The sequence below is a fragment of the Zonotrichia leucophrys genome, chromosome 5 (genome assembly GCF_028769735.1).
Source record: "Zonotrichia leucophrys gambelii isolate GWCS_2022_RI chromosome 5, RI_Zleu_2.0, whole genome shotgun sequence".
In the NCBI taxonomy this organism is placed as follows: Eukaryota; Metazoa; Chordata; class Aves; order Passeriformes; family Passerellidae; genus Zonotrichia; species Zonotrichia leucophrys.
In genome coordinates, this window is record NC_088175.1 from 48318109 (window position 1) to 48338572 (window position 20464).

Consider the following 20464-nt stretch of genomic DNA (forward strand, 5'->3'; position numbering starts at 1 on the left):
GTTGGGATCTCTAAGGAATTGGATCTGGGGGAGTTGAGGAATGGGCTATTGGAATCTCTAAGGAATGGGATGTGGAGGGGCTGGGGAGTGGGATATGGGAGTCCCTAAAGAATGGGATGTGGAGGGGCTGGGGAGTGGGATATGGGAGTCCCTAAAGAATGGGATGTGGAGGGGCTGGGGAATGGGGTGTGGAGGTCCCTAAGGAGTGGGATATGCAGAGGGCCCCAAGGAATGGGATACCCGAGTTATCTGCTCCCCGTTATCTGCTGTTTACGTGCCTCTTCTGCCTCCGATACCGGTGCTGCAATCGGCTGCAAGTGCTTCCCTGGTGTGGCTCTACCGCTAATTGTTTCCTGGCAATTTAACGGGAATTCAGGGCTGGCTTTTGGCAGTGGCACCTCTTTTCCCTGTCCTGGACCCCACTTTTCCAGGAGCAGGACCTTTCGGGCTGAGCCCAATGGCTTGTCCTGCTTGGTGGGTGCTTTGGAGGTGTTTTCCAGTACCTTGAGAGCTGTCTGTTTTCGGGCATGCATTCCTGCCTGATTCCAGTTATCAGCATGGTTTATATGTACTCCACCTCCTTCTCTCCTCTCCCTTAATCTTGGAAGAGGCTTTTTCCTCTTTTCCTCCCAGTGATCCTGGCAGAAAGCTCAAGTCGTCCTGCCCCACTCCTGCTGGGCAGGCATTGTGTGTTTTTGTGTGTCTCAGTCCATAAAACTGGTGCAGAAACTCACAACTGCTGGTGTTGGGCCAGCGGAGAAAATCAGCTTTTTGTTAAATTCAGTCCGTGCAGAAGAGGTGTGTTTGTACCTGGAAAAGTGCTCCTAAATCCCAGCCTTGCTGGAGGGTGTTCCATAAATCCCCTCAGCAGCACGCTGTGTCTGTGTAGGCAGAGGTGTTTTCCTTGTGTTAAACACGCGTCCCTTTCCATGGAGAAAGCCCAGCCGGCACTGAAGGTTTGGAATCCGAGCCGAGGGCGCTGGGATTTGGCTGGAGCCCGGCATGGAGGAGTGGGAGGGGAGGGCCCTTGGCTCTCACCCTGCCAATCTGGGCAGCAGCGGAGCCGAGGGTGTTGATCCCGATGAAGGAGGTGACATTCCTGCCAGTGCAAGCTGCGGAGGGACGCTGGGATGCTGCTGGGTCCCTGCGGGGACACTGTGGTCTCGGGGACACAAGGACGTGTAGGCTGAGCAAATCGCGGGATCCCGGTGCCAACCTTTAAATGGAAAATGGGTAAAGCTGTCCTTTCCTTACTCCCTCCTTCAGGTGGCTCCTGCCAGCTGTTTTGTGAAGCCTTGAAATACCTGGTTTTGCTGTAGAATCTCGCCTGGTTGCAGCTTTTAGTGGTGGTGACAGGATTGTCACCCCAGAATAAATGCTGTAATGCATTTAGTTAGTGTGGCCATGTGGATTGTTCCTTTGGAAGTCTGGATGTGTGCCTTGTTCTTTCAGGAGCTTCCCTGTGTCAGGTGGACAAATGTGTTTCTTAACTTCCCTATTTATCCAGTTTTCTTTTCCCTAGTAGCTTGTGCTGGCAACCGGGAGTTCAAACATCTGGAAAAGTCCCAAAGTTTTTCCTCGTGTAACTTTTGCCCTGTATGTGCTAGAGTATCCTTTGGCAATGACTCAGTTCCTACCGTGTCCAAGAATAAAGATGATCCAGGGGAATGATTTTCTTCCTGTGACCCTTGGGACTCCTCTCATGCTGTGGAGGTGGCCACAGGAAAGGGAGATTTTTAAGAGTGGCTGCCCTCTGACTTTGGGAAAACATGGAATGCACCTTCTCTTTGGAGTTCAGGAGTTAGGGATAAGGTGGCTTGCTCCTTTTGGGAAAATGAGAGGATTTGGGATCCGTGGACACAGAAATCATTCCTGGAGTAGTTTAATTTGCAAAGGTGATTTTCCTGCTGTAAATGTGGTCCTTGGGAAAGGTGGAGCTTCCTAGCTGGCTTCCTGCTCTTTAAAATCTGTTTGGAACTTTGAAAAACCACTTGTGTGCTGAAATCCCTGGTCTTATTCCATATAAATGACTTGGAAAACACTCCCTTGTGGGAACCTGCTCAGTCAGCATAACCTGGCAGCTCCCTTTGCCATTAGGAAATGCCAAGGGAAGGGAACAGGAGGAAGCTTTCTGAGGCAGATCCGTGGTTTCTGTATCATTATCCCTGAACTGATTTCCTAGTGGGGAGCTGGGAATGCCAAGCTTTTCTGGCAAGCTGCTGGAACATGTTCCCTGTTGTTTCCAGCACCTTGGATTGTTCTTGTCTGTGTGCCTTCAGCAGCAGCTTTCACACAAAGCCCTGCTTGTTCTGGGGTCATTCAGCTGGATATTGTGTGTGATGTTCTCCTAAAATTTCTGCAGATATTTCATAGCTTGTCTTTAGCCAAAGAAGATTTTCCAGGAAAATGTCCATCCAGTCTTGATTTAAGGGTGTTGGGAGGTGCCAGATGCACTTTTGCCACCACATTGTGACTCAGTGGGTTAATTGCTTTTTCAAAGCCTTACTTTAATTTGGATTTCATTAGCTTTAATGTCACCTTTTGATTATTAACGTGTTTTATCTCTCACGCTAATAATCTCACGTTGCCAGCACATGGATGTGATATAAATTCCCGAGGTCATGGTGTGGCAGCAGAGATCTGTGGAGCTCGGAATGTTAAAATTAATAAGAAAAGAACTAAAAAAGGGGGAATGGCAATGATTCTATGGGCTAATAGCAGTGTTTGTAGGAATTATTTCCACCTTCTTGTGCAAAAAGCGTGGAATTTGCAGCTAAGGAAGAGGCAGTCCCTGCTGGCGTGTTCCTCTCGCTGTGCTCAGTGTTGTGACTCTTCCCAGATGGCCTGGGAAGTGAGGATATGTGTGGGCAAACCAGCTGGTGTTGGAAAGAAGGGATTGCTACTCAGCCCAAAACATTCCTTACCCATTCCTCGTGGAGATTGCTCTTATCTCTGAAACACCGGGATTTGCTAAGGGCGGTCTGCAGGAAGAGGTGGGGATTTATCCACAAGGGAGATCAGGGAGATGGAATATCCACAGGTTGGCAGGAGCTGCTCTCTGTGCCCTCTCCAAGGCAGCATTCCTGGAGTTTGCTGGGAGCTGAGCTTGGGATTTTTCCCTGCTTTGATGGCGCCACTCCGAGCCGTGCTGCCCGCTCAGGATTGGCTGCACTGGAGAAAAGGAGCATTGCTGCAGAGCCCTGGGTCACCCTGCCGTGCTTTTCCAGCCTGTGGGAATGCCCTGGGCAGGGAGCAAGGGACATCCAGGCTTGTGCAATCCCACTGAGCCACCTTTGCCAGCTGGTCATGGATGAGAGGGCCTGTGCCTTGGGAATTGCACTGTGGGAATGGCATTGCCCTTTCCTCAAAGGGCTTGATAGTTCTGCCAAGTAAGCTGGAAATGCAGAAGGAATATCTTTGTGGAGGGGGTTGTCAGAGTTCAATGTCCCATCTGGATATCAGGTCCCTATATTGATTTTTTTTTTTTTTTATAAACACATTCCCAACGTTTTAAGGAGAGTAGGGAAAAATGTGCTCAAAGAATGTTCCCTGTAATTCCCTGTCACTTGTTTCAGTAGAACTGCCCAAAACTGTCTTCAAGATGCACATTTCTATAGGTTTAAGTAAAAAAAAAAGTTTAATAGTCAAAATAGGGCATTTGTGGAACTTGCAAGCTCTGTGGAACTGATGGAAACTTCGGGAACTTTGGGAACTTGGCCTTTCCTCCTCCGTGGAAGGAAAACCCCAGATTTGCTGAGGCTTTGCTGTTGACCTGTGGTTCTGGGTCTCTGGAGGTCTGTGCCCCTGGGCTCCTTTGTGGAGATGGCAAGGAAAAGGCAGGTTGCTATTTTGGGGTGTCACACGTCTGTACGGAAATTTAATCGGCCTCGGGTGACTTCAGGGATGTGCCGAAGATCTGTGACTGCTCTAAGAATAGGGACTGTTTTATGGACTCTGAGGGTTTAAACAGATTTTAAAACATAACACAGAGCTTAAAACCAGCAGGGATATTTGTATGGTTGGGTTTGACTTGAAGTTTTCCAAACCGTCTGTCTATCCCCAACAGTTTGTCTGTTAGTTACAATTTTTATTTCAAATAAAAATTAAATTAGTTTTAAATTGGTATTAGTTTTTGTTGTATTTTCTTGTGTCTTGTTCTGTGTCCCTCTGCTGCTTTTGGAGGAAAGGGTTTGTTTTACTGTTTGCCATATTTTCTTAGAATTTCCAGGTGAATTGGTTGGTTTATGGAGGGTACAGAGCTTTGACATCTATTTAAAAATCTCTTTCAAGAATGGTTTAATGAATTTGCCATTATTTGGAATAAAGAATTAACTAATGAAAAAGTCACTGACAGATTTTTGGGTCTGCTGACAGATCCTTTCACCAGCAGCTGCAATTAATGCAACTTTTTGACCCAAGGGGCAAACTGGACTGGCTCTCCTTTGGAATTTTGTTCCACTTAAGAGGACTGACCAAAATATTAATAAATAAATTCTTTGCATTGTGTTCCAGTGATTGTTATTGTGTTTAATGGAGTTGTTGCATCACTGGTGACAAACAAGCTGTGGATAACAAGGGTGTGGTCCCTGCTTAAGGTGATTTTAATTTGTGGGAGATTGAACGAGGCCATGGGCCGCCTGCTCCTGGGTGGTACTCTCTCCTTTTCACCCAAGGATCTGCCAGAATCTCCCAAAAAATGACATGTTTAAACAATTCCCTTACATCATTTCTGTCATAGACTTCAGCTGGGAAATAAAAGAGCTTATAGTCATTTTCTTGACAGACCTGCAGCGTCTCAGTGTGATGGGAGAATGACCTAGCATGAAAAAGAGAAGTTGGGATCAAACTTAATCCTATTAACTAGGAAAAAACCCACTTTTTTGTGATCTGCAGTGTGGGAGAGCTTCACTTGCTCTCACTTGGTGTTTGAATTAGCAGGGCAAGGGCTTGTGTGAAAACAAATCTGATTTATTTCATCTCAATCTCCCAGGGCTTGAGTGGGGAAGGAGCCAAGTGTGTGCTGCAGAAAGGCAGAAAAATAAGCCACTTAATATTCCACCTTTTTAACAGCTTGGGATTTGTTGTGAGCTCTCTCCCTGGCCTTAGTTTTTTGTTCTCAGGTGCATCAGGCACTGCTTTGCAGAGTTTTTGATGTGAAACCTCCCAAATCTGGCTGCAGTTTGTACCCCCTTTGCTTCGGGCATGTTGCCCAAGCTGCTGTGTGTAATTCTAAGGGGAAGATTCCCAGCTTAGCTCTTTTCAGCCTCCCAGGCTCCAGGCCAGGAGAACATAAGCCTTTCCATGTAATTCCTGCCTTGCTTACCTTGCTGGGCTGTTCTTAGCTCTCCTTCCCCTGGTGTGTTATTTTAGAGTGTGTGTGGAGATGAAAACAATCCCCTTGTGCCGTTAAATTCATCCTGATCTCTCACATGAGCCCTTCCTTCAGGAGAGCTGCTCCTTTTTCTGGAATTTTACTTTGTTTTTAAACTCCCAGGCTGTGAGGAGACATGGTGTACATCCACATTTCCTGGCTTGTTTTCCTCTCTGAAGTGGATTTGTGTGATGCTGTGCTCCCTCTCATTGCTGTGTCACTGCTCTCAGCTCTCTGCCAGGGCTGCCAGAAGTCAAACCCATCTCCAGAGTCTTTCATCCCAGCTCCTGCAATTCATGCTGTGCTGGAAGCACCTTTACCTTGGAAACCTGCTAGGAGGGAACCTGGCAGCATCTGGAGATGAGTGCTGAGCTACAAGGGAAGTGATGAGAGAGCAGCCTCTTGTTTCTCCTTAAGCAAGGCAGCTGGTTGGGCTTCAGGCTGGTGCCTGTGGCACCAAAAATAAGTGGGAAATGGGAAATGCATGGGGCTCCCCAACACTGACCCTTCACTGTCCCACAAGATCCTCACAGGGAGGAGCACAACTGAGTCACCCTTGTGCTGCTGGTAGAGGGTTCTCAAGGTGTTTGATTTTTTGGCAATTTATGGGATCTGAATGCATTGAAAAAGCAGCTGACTTGGTGTGGGTGCTCAGGTGGTGAAACAGCAAGGTGGGATTCCAGATTTGTTTCCGTGGCCTCTTCAAAAATAACCCACAATGTAATTATTACATATAATACATAATATCTATAACTCTACAACAATATGTCTAACTGTGTAACAATATAACAACACAATAATAAGTTTCAAAACCAGACAGCAAAACAAGAGATACCAAAATAGCCCGGAGTTCCTGTAACCCGTCTGGTGTTGTAGAAGCCATTCATTCCATGCACAGGTGATGGGTGTGATTGGAGCGTGGGCCCCGTGCTGCTGTCCTGCCTCCTGGGAGAGGCTGGATTTAGTGCTCCAGCTCCTGCAGGATCCAGGGCAGCCCCACGTGAGCTCTGATGGCTGAATCACCTGTCCTGGCACCTGGCAAGATGCAGCTGCTGAGCAGGAGCTTGCAGCTCCCCAGCTTTTCCCTGGGTTTGGGCACGCTGATTCCTTGCTAATTCTGGAAGTACTGGTGGGGCCTGGTGGTTTTCTGCTGGAGCTGGTGGTCTGTGTCCTCAGGAGCACGAGGGAGGAGAGCCTTCAATGCCAAACTCTGTTCTGGCAGGGGCAGAAGAGGATTGTGTCTGCTTATGAGGTATTGCCTGTGTGGGATTGCAGGGGTGCTGTGCAGAACGTGGGGTTTGCAGTAGGATGGGATTTTTGTTTGCTAGCAGCCTTTCTTGGACTTTCAGAGCACTTTTAGGGAGTTAACAATGGGGTTGTTTCAAGGGAAGTCAGTGGGTGGTTTGGGAATTCCAAGGTTTATTGTGGACCGTGTAACCTGAATATACAAACCTTGGAATGACATGGGATGGGATGTGAGCTGCTGTTACAAAAGAACAAATAAAGAAAATAGAAATAGTGCCAAATATGTCACATACAGACTCTTTTACAAGTTTTCTCCTCCTTTCAGCTTCCTCTTTATAGGTGGATTTTTTATTAGTTTGTGTTAAGGGGTGTTACCCTCTAAACCAAAACTCTTGGCATGTCCTTTGGCCTTACTTGGACAGAGTTCCCATGCTTCCCAAATGGGGAAGGAGTTTTCCAATGAAAACAGTAAGTGACTTCTCATTAGGAAGGGAATTTTCAACTTGAAGTAAGAAAAGATGCAGACATTGTAAGAATAATCTCTGTGTGATGATCAGGGGGTGCAGGATGTGGGTGTCACCTGGCTGGGTGTGCTCTGCTCACTCTCCTTCTGTAGAATCACAGAATTCTGGAATGGTTTGGGCTGGAAGGGGCCTTAAAGCTCATCCAGTCCCAAGGTCAGGGACACCTTCCCCTAGCCCAGGTTGCTCCAAGCCCTGTCCAACCTGGCCTTGGACACTTCCAGGGATAGGGCAGCCACAGCTTCTGTGGGCAACCTGTGCCAGGAGAATTTCTCCCTGAGTGCTTCACCAAAATCCATGTAAACCTGTGGGCTCCCATGGATGAGGATGTTTTACTGCTGTGGAACAGCCACCCAGCTTTACTGTCATGGCTGTTCCCACAGAAACCCCTTGTGCTAAGTGCACTGAAGCTGTAGGAGTATCTCTGGAAATCTGAGGTCTTGAGGTGGCATCAGAGTTCTTGCAACAGCAACTGTTCTCCTTTGGAGTTTTTTTTTTTTTTTAAATTTTTAATGACTAGTTTTTCTTGTGTAATTCCCATGTCTGGAGTGAATTCCCTTTGGTTGCTCTCAAGGGCCTGTTCCCTCAGCTGCAATTTTGATTAGTAGGCTGTGAAATAGAGCAGCACTGTCAGGTGTGGACCTGCCAAACCTGGGGAGACACCTGGAGCTGTTTAAATTTGGGTGTTTGCACTGGGTGCTGTTTTTTTCCAAGCTGCTGCTGATCACATGCAGTGCCACTGTAAGCTCTGCTCTCTGTGCTCTGCAGTAGAGAATTCCTCAATATTCCTGACTGCTGGCCGTGGTTTTGGCCTCCTGAGGCTGCACTGGCAGGGTGAGATGTGAGTTTTCCTGCTGTTTAATGTCACTTTTCTCTGTTGTGAATTTCAGGAGAGCTCATACCCTGACAGTCCTGTTCATCCTCACGTGTGCGTTGGGCTACGTTACCCTGCTGGAAGAGACTCCCCAGGACACAGCCTACAACACAAAGAGGTGAATATCTCAGGAATATCTGAGTGTTCCCAGGTGTGTTCTGGAAAAGGGACCTCCAGTGACCCCTGAGTTCCCTTGTGGAAGTGCCTGTTCCCTTAGGAAGTTACAAAACCAGTCTGTAAGCTTCTCTGATGCTGATCATTGAATTCAATTTCTAATCAGTTTAGTGTCACTGTCAGGCCTGTGGCTGCTCTGTGGTGTGATTTAAAGCAAAATACAAAAAGCTTGCTAAAGCCTCCTGGCTGGGTTTCTTTGGCAAGGGTTCTGTTGCTGTTTCTTAAAATAGCTTTTTCTTAAAGATAACCTTTCCTTAAAATAACCATCACTTCAAAATGCTGGGGGCTGTGACTAAATTTTTCTGGCTCAAATGCTCTTTGTAAAATTGTGTTCAAGATTTCAATACAAATCTTTGTTTGTTGTTGAAAATTGCTGTGAGAATGTGTAGCCCAGAGGGAAGCTCTGGGGAAATAAGAATCAATCTTACATGTGTGGTCAATTCCTACTGTAATTTAAACTGATCCAATGTAGTCGAATTTCTCCCCTTTTAAAATACAACAGGGAAGAAAAAGGAGCTAGGAAAGTGATGTTTTAAAAAGCTAAATATGTTTTAAAGATATGCTGCAAAGCATCATTGCCAGAAGCAAGAAAATAATTGTTTTCTACCAGTATGGTTTCTTAAATATAATGAAATTTTTCCCCTTGCTATTGAAGGGTTTTTTCCCCTCTTTTTGTACATATCTGAAGTGACTCAGGATATAGCATCCATTGTGCTGGAGATGCAGGAATTGTGGTATTTCCTGAGATAATCTTGGCTGTTGTTCTGGTGCTTACACAATGCCTGGGGGTAATGGCACTCCCACTGTGCCCCACTGAGAGCTGGGATTTCACATGGGGGTGACATGGGACAAGCTGGAAGGTGTCTGGAGCCGGGAAAGGTTCTGGAAGGTTGCTGTGTGAACAAATAAATGCCATTTTGTTCCCAGGCATAATGAGGGAGGCCAGGCTGGAGGGGTGGCGTGGCCTGGAATGGCCACTCACAATTGGGAGGGGGAAGAGCTGAAAGAGAAGTGATGATGCATCCTTAGGGAGTAATACAGAGCTAAGGTGACTCAGTGGAATATCTCATTATTGAGCTTAGAGCCTCGGCTGCCTTAATCAAAACAAACCCAGGGAAGATTAGTCAGCAGGTGGATCTTTCTCTCAGGAAACACGAGTTGCTGTGTGCTTATCCAGTGCCCAGGTGTTAAAATCAATTTACAGCATCGTACCAAGAAAGGGGCAGCAAATGGGCTTTGCTCACTGCTGCAGCTCTGCAAGGTCTTGGCACAAAAATCCTTGAAAAGGAGCATCCTGAGGCTTGGACATGAAATATTCCATGTTTTATGTCTCTCTGGATGAAAGGAGGTATTTCTGAGCAGGGTAAGATGAGCATCAGTGTGATTATTATCACAGAATTTTGCATCCATAATTTCAAATTCCTTGTCCTGCCCTGGTGTGGGGCTGTGTTGTGCTGCAGTTCCAGCCCCAGCCAGCACGAGGCTGTCCCTGTGTGCTGGTGTTCCTTGGGAACACTTGGTGCCTGATGGCCAGGGGGGGTTTGTCACCAGGGAGCAGAGTCTGGAGCTGTCACGGGCTTTTATTTCCACCTGCTGCACACCGACAGTGGAGCAGTGTCTGAAATACTCACTTCCAAAGGCTCCAGCCTCCTTTGCTCCCGTGCCCTGCCTGAGGTGTCCTTGTGAGGTGCTCAGAGCAGTAAATTGGGGTGAACTGCCCAAATTTGCTGCCTCTGTGCTCCCCGGACTGGAGTTGTGGGATGGTCCCACCTTCCCCCCTATAAAATCAGGATTTTGTCACCCTATAAAATGCTCCATGCAGTCACTGCAGGAGCAGGGTGAGAGGTGGATTTGTGGGATCACTCACAGCAGAAGTGATGGACAAGACCTGAGTGAGAGCAGAAACCTCTGGGCTCACGGGGTGTGGTGTCCATGGCTGAGATTGGTGTTTGCATCTGTCACAGGACTTGTGTCCTGAAACAATTAAAGCAGGATTGTTTGTTTTGTTTTAAAGATAGCAGGAGCTTTTTCTATGTAAATGTAGTAAGAGTTCATTGGGATCACACACGTGGTCAAACTGCCCCCGGTGTAAGAACTGTGGAGCTTTGTTAGGCAAGGAGAGGTTGTGCTGTGAACCTGTGTGGTTGTGAGAGCTTTATTCCCACTGTTCTCCCAGCCATGGGATAGCTCATCCTGACTGACAGCTGTGACATTCTCCTCTCTTCAGCCTTCACTCAGCTCCAGCTCTGAGTGCAGCCAGATAAACACTGAGCACCTCCTCTGCATACCACAGGAGAAATCCACAGCTCCCAAATATTTGGAATGCTGAGCAGGGTGTCTTGGGGGCAAAAAAAAGTTCTTTTTTTCAGCTTCAGGGCTGTGCATTGAATTTCCAGCTGGGAAATGTCTCTCCTGAGATGATTTTTTTTTTTACACAGCTCTTGGCAATCCCTGCTTTCCATGGGGACAGATCCAGGGATGTGTGGGTTTGCATGCTGATCTCCTGCTGCTCTGGCTGAGCACCCACAGGGAAATGGAGGCAGCAGGAGGCCAGAGCTCCCTTCAGGGCTTGTGGTGCCCCAGGGGGTTGTACCAGCTGTGCCAGCGTGGATCCAGCCCGGGAGGGCACAGGGAGTGGGAGCTGCCTCCTTGAAACCCAGGACAAAGAGCCGTGCACAGCTCCTCATTGTCCTGTGTGTCTGAATCGACTCTCAGCACAAACAAGAGTTTGTTTGTTTGTGCTGATGGAGCTGCTGCCAGCCTCTCCCTTTTTTCTTTTTTTCTTTTTTTTTTTTTTTTAATTTGGTGAAGTGCTAAAATGTTTCTTGTGGGCACATTTTGCTGTTTTGTGCCTTCCTGATTTGCTGCTCAGGAAAATCCATTGGCTGTGTCCAGCCAGGTGAGGAGAGCAGAGCCCCTCTCAGGTGCTGGAGCATTCCTGCCTCAGGCCAGGCTGCTGCTGAGGCATTGCAAGGTAATTAATGAGGGTAAGAGGGAAAGTTTTGTTACCACTGAGAAAAAAAAAAAATAAAATGAAGCTGGTGTGGTTATTTATGAAAATTTGTGATTTGCTTCCAAACTTCTGCAACGAACTTGAAGTTAGTGAGTGTATCTGGATGCCCAGCATATTTCAGCACAGCAGCTCTTGGGCCAAGAGTGGGGTTTAGAGGAAGGAGCACAGCTGAGCTCCTGTGGTGATTTGGATCCAGGATTTGAGTTCCAGCTTTGGAATTGAAAATTGGAATTCCAGCTTTGGAATTGGGACCCTCCCAAGGCCAGAGCAGTGGTCTGAACCCCTCAGTTCATGGCTGGGCTTGTCACACCACTCAGGACTGGAGCTTCCAGATGCAGCCAGGGCCTCAAAATGCAGAATATTCTCATTATTGGAAGTCAGGTGAAAGGGGTTTTGCCCTCCAGATCTTTGGAAATCCCCATGGAACTGTCTATTCACAGATCCATTCAGTACCTAATTCTGGTGTGCTTCCCAGTGTTTAAAGCAAACAAAATTACTGAGTTACATCTGTTAACTAAACCTCATTTTTATTTTCAGAAAGCACAAACATTTATACTCAGAGGTGAATGTTACAAAATAGTTTCTGTAAATCCTTTAGTCTTCTGTTTTGAAAGGTTTTTTAACATCTTTAAAGCACAAACAGTCTCCTGTTGCTTCTGGTTTGTAACAGTTTCTCTCCGGCAGCAAAATTACTGGGTATTTTGTGTGATTTCTGCAGGCTGAGCCATTTTATTTGCAGTCAGGGGTTGCATCATTTTCTGCAAACATGGGATGAGCTCTTTGCCAGTTGTCCATCCTTTCAGCCAGCTCTTAAGCAGGTGAAATGAGACAGCAAGCAGGATCCAGTGGGAGTTGAAGTGCAGTAAAAAGAGCACTTTGGATTGCTTTATGCCATTTAATCCATTAAAACTAAAGGAACATGCCCAGGGTCATAGATCTTTGGTATATTTGGGCTTCTGGTCTGATAATTTATTTTTATTTAAAATCTCTGTTATGTTCCTTAGACTCTGTGTTATGGTTCCAGCTCTTGAAATAGCAGCAGTGCTGGTGTGGTCTGGAAAGCTCCTGCTTGTCTTTAATTGGTTGAGAAGCTGTTTTGGAGTGGTGACAAGTCTGACAGCTCCTTTTTAAATTCCATGGAAATGTGGTGGAGCAGTGAGAGCTGTCTCTCTGCTAAATCCTCTGTGTCTTTGTGGGAATAAAAGCTGCTCCCAGACACAGGGAAGTGTTTGACTTGCTGTGATCCTCAGCCTTTTTTTTTTTTTTTTTTGGCTTTTTTTTTCTGCATGGTGCCTGGATCCATTTAAGAGGGACACATTGAGCAGTTAAAGAACAAGGGCCAGACATTTCTTTCATCAGAGAACATAATTTGCAGTCTCAGGAGGAGGATGAGGCAATAACCCAGAGTGCTCTGTTTTTCCTTGCAGAGGAATCGTCGCCAGTATTTTGGTTTTCTTGTGTTTTGGGGTGACACAAGCTAAAGATGGACCATTCTCAAGACCTCACCCAGGTAAATTCACCTTGCTGAGCTGCCTGCTCTGGGAGGGAGGAGGTAAATGTTTGTGTTGCCTGGAGAGCAGGTAAGTTGTAATTTCAGTAATCACAGGTTCCTCAGCACTGCACACTGATCGTGGAGGCTCCTCCATAACCACCCTGCTGGGCTTCCATGGAGCCTGCAGATCTGTGTGGATCTTCCTGATGGAGCTAAAAAGCTCTGTGAGAGCTGCCAGGTTCTCAAACCTGAACTTCCCCTGTTTATCGTCATTTGTTTTCTCCTCTCTGTGCTGGGACTGCACTTGTGACCTTGTATCCAGTGCAGGAGCACTTCCTGAGCTCCATCTCCATTTTCCACGGGAGATTAGAGGCCCTTGATTATGATTTTACAGTTTTCTTGTAAGACTGGAAGTCTTGAAAGCACAACACAAACCTCTTCCAGGTAATGACATAGCAGGTGAAACATGAAAATATTTAAATGGCTTTGATGTCTTGCCTGTTTTTAGGTGTGAATCGTTGAAAGAGGAAGAATTAAGGGAATTCATATAGGCTTAAATAATATTCCTGAAAGCACTGGGCTCTCCTACAGCCAAATAAAGCTGGGGTTTATGCCAGGAATTTAACCCAGCAGCCACCCCACAACCCCCAGCCAAAGCAGGTGTGGTTCCAGAGCAGTGCCCTCAGCACACCTCTGCACACCTGGGCCTTTATTAAATTTGCCTTTCTTATTAAATAGCAGGTGTTAGTCTTTCATTCTGTTCCAGTTAATTGTGATCCCTTCTGTAAAATCCCTTGCTCCTTTTGAGGACCCCAGTGACACTTGGGTGCACCCAGGTTTTGAGGGTTTGTCTGGGCTGATTTTATTCCCTAGAATAAAGCAGGGAAAATTTGGCTTTCAGTCTTGCCCCCACTGTAACATTTCCCCATAACATTCTAGCTTTGTTTTGAGCTTTCTGCTTTCAAATGCCCTCTCCAGAGCTGCAGGGTCTGTGATGATGTGATGCTTCCCAAATTCCTGGTTCCAGAGCGTGGAGCTGTGTTAGGAGCTCCTCTGTCACTCCAGTCCCTTGGGATCATCTTCTCTGCTGTCCCTGCCTTCCCTGCTGTGTGTCATTAACCTACTTTTCATTAAGGCCATTAAGGAAACTGATCCCAGCCACTACCTTAGTGGCTCCTGTCCAGACTGGTGGCTTTATTTCTTTTTTTGGTTGCCTTCTCAGCATTTCCAGCTTTAGCCAGGGGCTCATCCAGCTTTGCCATTTCCCTGCTGATTCCACACAGGGTCCTGTTTTCTCCAGGTTAATAATTTGCTGCATGGACAGACACCAGTTGCCTCCCTGTAATTCAGAATTGTAGGATTGTCATGGAAATATGTAGGTATGACTGTTCAGACAAGACTTTACCAACTTGCCCTGCTTTTATCCCATTTTCCACTGGTTCTATCCAAACCTTCACTGCTTTAGCCCCAGGGGAGCAGTGCAGTGCAAGGGACAGATCTTAAACTCTGCTTGAGGATCCATTTATTCATTGGTGGGTGAACAGCCAAATTTGGGGAGCATTTCCTGGTAGAACTAATCCTGGATAGAGCCAGCATCAGTAGCCTCTCTCCTCAGGATTTGCAGATAAGAGATATCCTTCCTTCTCCCTGCCAGCTCCTCTCCTGGAGCTGCTGCTGTGGGAGCCCAGGGATGCTTTATTGCCTGTCAAGATAACACATCCATGCTGTCATTCCAAAGAAATTTTCCATGACAGTTATTAATGCCCTGAGAAGCAGCTTTTAATATTCCCAGCCTTCACCAGGAGTTATTTTGACTTAATACAGGCTGTGTGACAGGATGGTCAGGGAGTCAGTTGTGAGGGTCTGGAGTAACCTGTGGGATTGAAGGAGCAGCTCCAGGGCAAGTGTTTTCCTTGGGCAAACAACCCAGATTTTTGTGTTTTTTACTCATTTAGCCCCTCAGGCAGAGTGGGCCAGGCTCTGAGCAGAATAGGGAAAGGCTGGTTGGATTCAGCTTGCTGAGATCCCTGCAAGGCCGCAGTTTAATGTTTGATCCCAGGATTCACTGGGTTATCAGGTGTGTCAGTGATTAGTGGGCACCTCCTCACTCAGGAGGAAAGCCCCGATTGGAGGGAGGCAAAATGGGAAGTGAATTAAAGGAATATGAGCATTGGAGATGTGCCAAAAACAACCTTACAGCTAAAGCTGAGCCTGACCCAGCAGGAGGGAGAGCAGTGTTTGTACAGCCTGGGAAACATTTGGGGTGCAGGTGCTGGGTGTGTTCAGAACCTCTGGGGGACCTCTGTGAGCTGGGGAGAAACCACAGCACTAAATCAGAGCCAAATCTCCATTTCTAATTTTCTTTTTTTTTTTTTTTTGCTGAGGCTGCTCAGCAGCTGCCACAGCTCTGTGTACAGTGGGGAATGAATTTAGATTTAGATTTCTCTGCTTTCTGTGCTACATCACTTTCAGGACCAATCTGTCACTTTGCTGACTGTGAGCAGTGTAAAATCTCTGGTGTGAGGTTTATGGGTTAGAAAAAAAGGCATTTTTTGCTATCTGGCAGTGACATTTAAAGGTGGGAGAGGTGTGGTGGTGAAAGGTTAATTTTCCCTGCTGGCTTGAATGTGGTGACAGTTTGGGAAGAGGCTCCTCTTTTCCAAATAATCCTGTGACAATGGAGGATATTTTTTTTTTGCTGTTTGGTTTTTCCTAAGATGCATTTTGGAAAGACAAGTGGGTGAAAGCTGTCACAGAGCTCTGAACTGCTGCTCTGCAGGCCACACCTGCCTTTTCTATTTTCCCTTTTTCTTTTTTATTTCCCAGAAGTGTAAAATAGGTGATTCTGATGAAATTGATTTAGCAGGATTGCTGCAAAAATGTTTCACCTTCCACATTGTGGCCTCTTTTAATGATGGTGTCAGAGGCTGCTTTTAAAAATGTGTGGAGTTTGTTGATATTTTTGATTTTGCTTTCTTTCCCCTTATTGTTTCTTTGTTGTTTTGGTTTTTTTTTTAAATAATTTATTTCCTACTTGAAGCTGAGCTGGATAAAGACATGTTTTGGGAGAAAACATCTCCTGAGGATCTCCATGGGGAGTTGATTTGGGGTTCTGAGCTGATAACTCTGTTTGTAAGCCTCTGTTTGTTTCATTCTTGTGTAATTTATGCCTGGCCCTGCTTTGAACATCAAAGTGCCTACATTGCATTGGAATTAACAGAGAGGGTCTTGTTTTCCTGGCAAATCCTGCTGGGATTTCTCTGCATCTCCCCCAAGGACCTGAGGAAGGAGAGCTCCATTCCAGGAAACACACAAAGGCAGCTCTCATCCTGAGAGTGCTGTGTGGCATTTCTGGAATTTCAGTGTCCACCCAGAGTGTTGTGAGTTTTGCTGAATTCCCTTGTGTGGAATTTCTGGATCTGGGTAGGGAGAACTGCTGCAGCTGGGTCTGTGCCCAGCCTGGCTCAGGGCAGGAGACAGAAATACTGAGGGAGTTGAGAGCCCAGAGGTGTCTGGATGGATCAGGGGCATGGATGAGCCCGTGGGGCACAAACCCCCATCCCGGCTGGGCTGTGACCCAGGGCTGAGCCTGGCAGGGGAGCTGGGAGTGTGCAGACACTGGAATTTGGGCACCCTTTGGCTTCAGCTGTGTGCACATCTGTAATCACACATCTGGGGAGGGCTCCCAGCAGCAGCTGAGCTTTGCATGGCATCTCTTATGGACAGGCCTTGCTGAACCTTTGGTCTGCTTGGTTTTGATGTCATTGCAAGTAAAAGTGGAGTTATCTTTGGGGTTTTGAAATGCTTTCTGCCCCTGGGGACACGACCTTGTCCCCAGGCCAAAGCTGGGCTGCTGAACACGACTCCAGCCTGCCTGGGGTGTGTCTGTGCAGCCCAGGTCACCTGAGAGCAGGGAGAAAGCTCAGGAAGGATCAGGTTCTCCTTCAGGGACTGCTGGAAAGCACTGCAGGTGGCACATTCCTTTCCTTCCCCTTCCTAACTGCTGAGTTTGTTGGGTTGGAGTGTGCTGGACCTGGATCCCTTCTCCCACATCCAGGTCAGGGCCTGAGCAGTTCCAGCAAACTGTGTGGGAGATGGAGATCCTTTCTGGTTGTATCCCTGAGGGAGGGAGGGTGGGGAGCACTGTGCTTGGGAGCTGGGAGTTGTAATTCCATGGTGGGAGCCTCCCTTGAGATGGAATTGGTTTCCTGAGAAGCTGTGGCTGCCCCATCCCTGGAAGTGTTCCAGGCCAGGCTGGGTGTGGAGCAGCCTGGGCCCATGGGAGGTGCCCATGGCAGGGTGGAATGAGTGGGGCTTTCAGTCCCTCCCAACACACAGCATTCCAGGATTCTGTGATACTGAAATAAATGAATAATTAATTTATGGCTTGCCCCAGAGCTGCTGCTGACATCCCCTGTATCTCTCTGCAGCTTACTGGAGGTTTTGGCTGTGTGTCAGTGTGGTCTATGAGCTCTTCCTCATCTTCATCCTCTTCCAGGTAAGTGACTGACACCTCCAGCTCCTAAATGCCACTTCATGTGGGGATCAACTCCTTTGTAGTGTTTTCTTTTCCTACTGACTACAGGAGATGCTGGTTTTGGTGAGATGGAATCATTAGGCTGTTTAATGAGACTGTGAGGCTGAGGGAAATGATAATATAAAAATATTTCACCTGCTCTGACCTCCAGTCACCCTCAGCCTGGGATGGACACTGTGTTGAAGTGGTTTTAGATGAGCTGGTGAGGGAATTCATGTTGAGCAGCTGGTGTTTCACAGTCCAGCCTCTGCCCTGCTGGGCCATGTGTGACTCAGGGGGAATTCACCTGGTTTCACCTTTGGAGATATCTTTTACCTGGAGTGACAGGTTCTTTGTAGGTGTGGGGGTTTTGCAATAATCCAAAACTTCACACCCAGCTTTGTGTGGTGACAGGAGCTGAGGAGGAGGCTTTTCATAGAAAGATGTGCCCTTGGTACTTCCAAATGAAACATTTTACCATATCTTGTCCTTTAGTAAACTGAGAACTTCCCCCTGACTTGGACAATTCTCAGAAGTTAAAATTCAATATTTTGAGACAATATACTCATCAGGCAGCTCTAAAAATAGTTTTCTGTGAAAGAAGGATGGGGAATGTTTTTTTTTTTTAAAAAGTTTTGCTTCTAGAGGCCATGTGAGCTAAAGAAAATGGGACTGGCCACCCTGATTTTTTCCAGCCATCCTTGAGCATGATATTCCTGAGGAGCTGCAGTCAGACTGAGTGATTTTTATTGGTGTTTTTCTGAATTCCAACAGAAAAGCCTGGAATGGCTTTTCTTCCCTGTGGCAGCGTGTGGTGTCAGCAGAGATTTAGTGGTTAAGGAACTCCCTGCTGTTGCTCAGCCCTCCACTAAAAATACATCATTGCCTTGCCCAGGTTTAAATAAGGTTAAATTCTGCTGAGTCTGCAGGTGGCTGAACTTCCTGACAGCAAATCCAAGCTTGCTCGTGGCTGAAACTTGTCCCAGAGTTCAGCAGTTTATTCTGTAATTTCATTATTACTCAATTAATGCTGGCTTTGTCCAGCTTTGCTGCCTGTCACAGATGTTGCAGGGTCGAGCCTTGACCACAACACTGAGTGATTCCACTGGGAAATAAATGCTCAGCAAATGTGGGGCTGATTTAGTGACCAATGAATTCACATTTTGGTCATTTTGATAATTTCTCTTTGCTGTTTGCATGGGACCTTACTGGAAATGGGTGTTGGGAAGGATGAGCTGGGGAGCACAGAGGAGTGGCTTGGGGTAAAGCGTTAAAGATCACTGATTTTTCATCTTTAAGGTCATTCTGTAGCCATTTTTTCCCTTAATATTTAGGATTAAAGGCTCCAAGTCAGGTTGGACTTTATTTCAGCAATTGTTCCTCAAGGAATTCGAAAAAGGGGTAATTCTTAATTCTTGATTGTGTGTGAGTGCCTCGGGGTTCCTGGTTTGTGTTCCCGCAGACGGTGCAGGACGGGCGGCAGTTCATGAAGTACATTGACCCTCACCTGGGGGTTCCTCTGCCTGAGAGGGACTACGGGGGCAACTGCCTCATCTATGACCCTGGCAATGCAACTGACCCCTTCCACAACATCTGGGTAAGGAGCAGACTCACTCAGGAGGCTGCTTTTGGGTGAAAAACCACTTAACTGAATTCTTCAGAGTGCGCTTGTGGGTCTGGCTGGGTGCTGAATCAGAGCACAGCCTGTGCGTGACTCTCCAGCCTCTTCATTTCCCTTCTCTTGACCTTTCCTGTCCATCACATGGGGGTGTGTCTCTCTGGATCCCAATTACCTGATTGCCCAGGGTTCAACAGCTCTTCTTCTCAGTCTTGGTGTCAATTTTCACCTCAGATTCTGGATTCTGTGTGCTTGAGGACCTTCCCTCAGTCAATTTGGTGTCAGATTTTCCCCTCAGAGTTTGGATTTCTTGGTGTGCTTGAGGAGCCTTCTCCTCAGTCAAGTTTGGTGTCAAATTTTCCCCTCAGAGTTTGGATTTCTTGGTGTGCTTGAGGAGTCTTCTCAGTCAATTTTGGTGTCAAATTGTCCCCTCAGAGTTTGGATTTCTTGGTGTGCTTGAGGATTCTCCTCCTCAGTCACCTAGGGCACAAAGCCCTAAAGCTGCATCACCAAATCTCGGAATGATTTGGGTTGGAAAGATGGTGTAAACCCTCCCCTGCCACGGGCAAGGACACCTTCCACCAGTGCAGGGCTTTTCTGAGTCCTAAAAGCCATCAGGTTTCTCACTGGCAGAAATTCCAGGGCGAAGGAATGATGGTGATTTACAGCTCCATGATTGCATGGAGTGAGGAGCACCCTTGGGTCTACCCTGTAAATCCTCAGTGCATCAAAAACTGGAATAAGTGGGATCAGATAAAAGCAGAGGGAAAGGCACTGTGTCCAGGGACTGGCAGGGCTGGTAAGATTTAAGGAGCTCTGCTGAATTCCTTCCTGATGAAGAAGTGCAAGTATTTATGTGTGGAAAAAACAGACATTTATTGCTGCATTTTTCTTGGAAAAAAAATAAAAAGGCTGTGACCTTCACTCTTTTTGGTTTTCAGGACAAGCTGGATGGATTTGTTCCTGCTCACTTTTTTGGGTGGTACCTGAAGGTAAGAATGACTCATTTCAACTTAGGAACTCTGCTCCTTTGTTCCCAAAGCCTCACTGCTGCTGCTTTTGTGGTGCCAGGCCTTGGTCACTTATACCAAGCTGTTTGTAATACATAAAAATACATATCAGTATGTCAAAAGCCTTTTTCCCCCTTTTTTTCCCTGTCTCCTGCCCATGTTAGGGCACCTCATTTATTTCCAGAGCTTTGTTACATCAACAGGCTCCTTCCTTCTCCACAGGGATTCATCCTGGGGTCAGATCAATAAAAAACTTAATTCCTGTAGCAGCAGAAATGCTGGAATGACCTTTGGAAGTGGAGTGTGGGGCTGGCAGTGACAGTGATGTTCCCAGAGGAAGTTGTTGTTGCTGCTGCTGCTTTCCCAGTGGCATCAGATGAGGATTTTAAACCATTAAATGTGCACTGATTTAATTCTTGTTACTTTTGAGTTGGTATCAAGCAACTGCAGAAGGAATTCCAGCTGTGCCTGTCTCTGGCAGAACATTCAACAATGTTTTGCTGATTACTTTGGTCTAAATATTACCTTTTTTAACCCAAGCAGGCTGCCTGACTCAGGAGATTTTGCCCCCTGCAGACCTTGTTTGGGTTTGCTGTTCTAATAACAAACTGACAGAGCTTGGCTGTTCTG

General features: G+C 46.7%; 1 protein-coding gene across 3 annotated transcripts in view; it reads left to right on the forward strand.

Moving 5' to 3' along the window:
* The window catches only part of PTDSS2 (phosphatidylserine synthase 2), a 29771-nt gene that overhangs the window by 391 nt on the left and 8916 nt on the right, over window positions 1–20464 (forward strand). For 2 of the 3 annotated variants that reach the window (XM_064715312.1, XM_064715313.1), the window contains exons 2-6: window positions 8028–8129; window positions 12626–12708; window positions 17121–17188; window positions 18669–18803; window positions 19766–19816. In XM_064715312.1, the coding sequence (XP_064571382.1) occupies window positions 8028–8129; window positions 12626–12708; window positions 17121–17188; window positions 18669–18803; window positions 19766–19816 (439 nt within the window). Of the gene's footprint in view, window positions 1–1095; window positions 1234–8027; window positions 8130–12625; window positions 12709–17120; window positions 17189–18668; window positions 18804–19765; window positions 19817–20464 lie in introns of those variants that run through there. The other variant, XM_064715314.1, reaches the window with a different exon arrangement.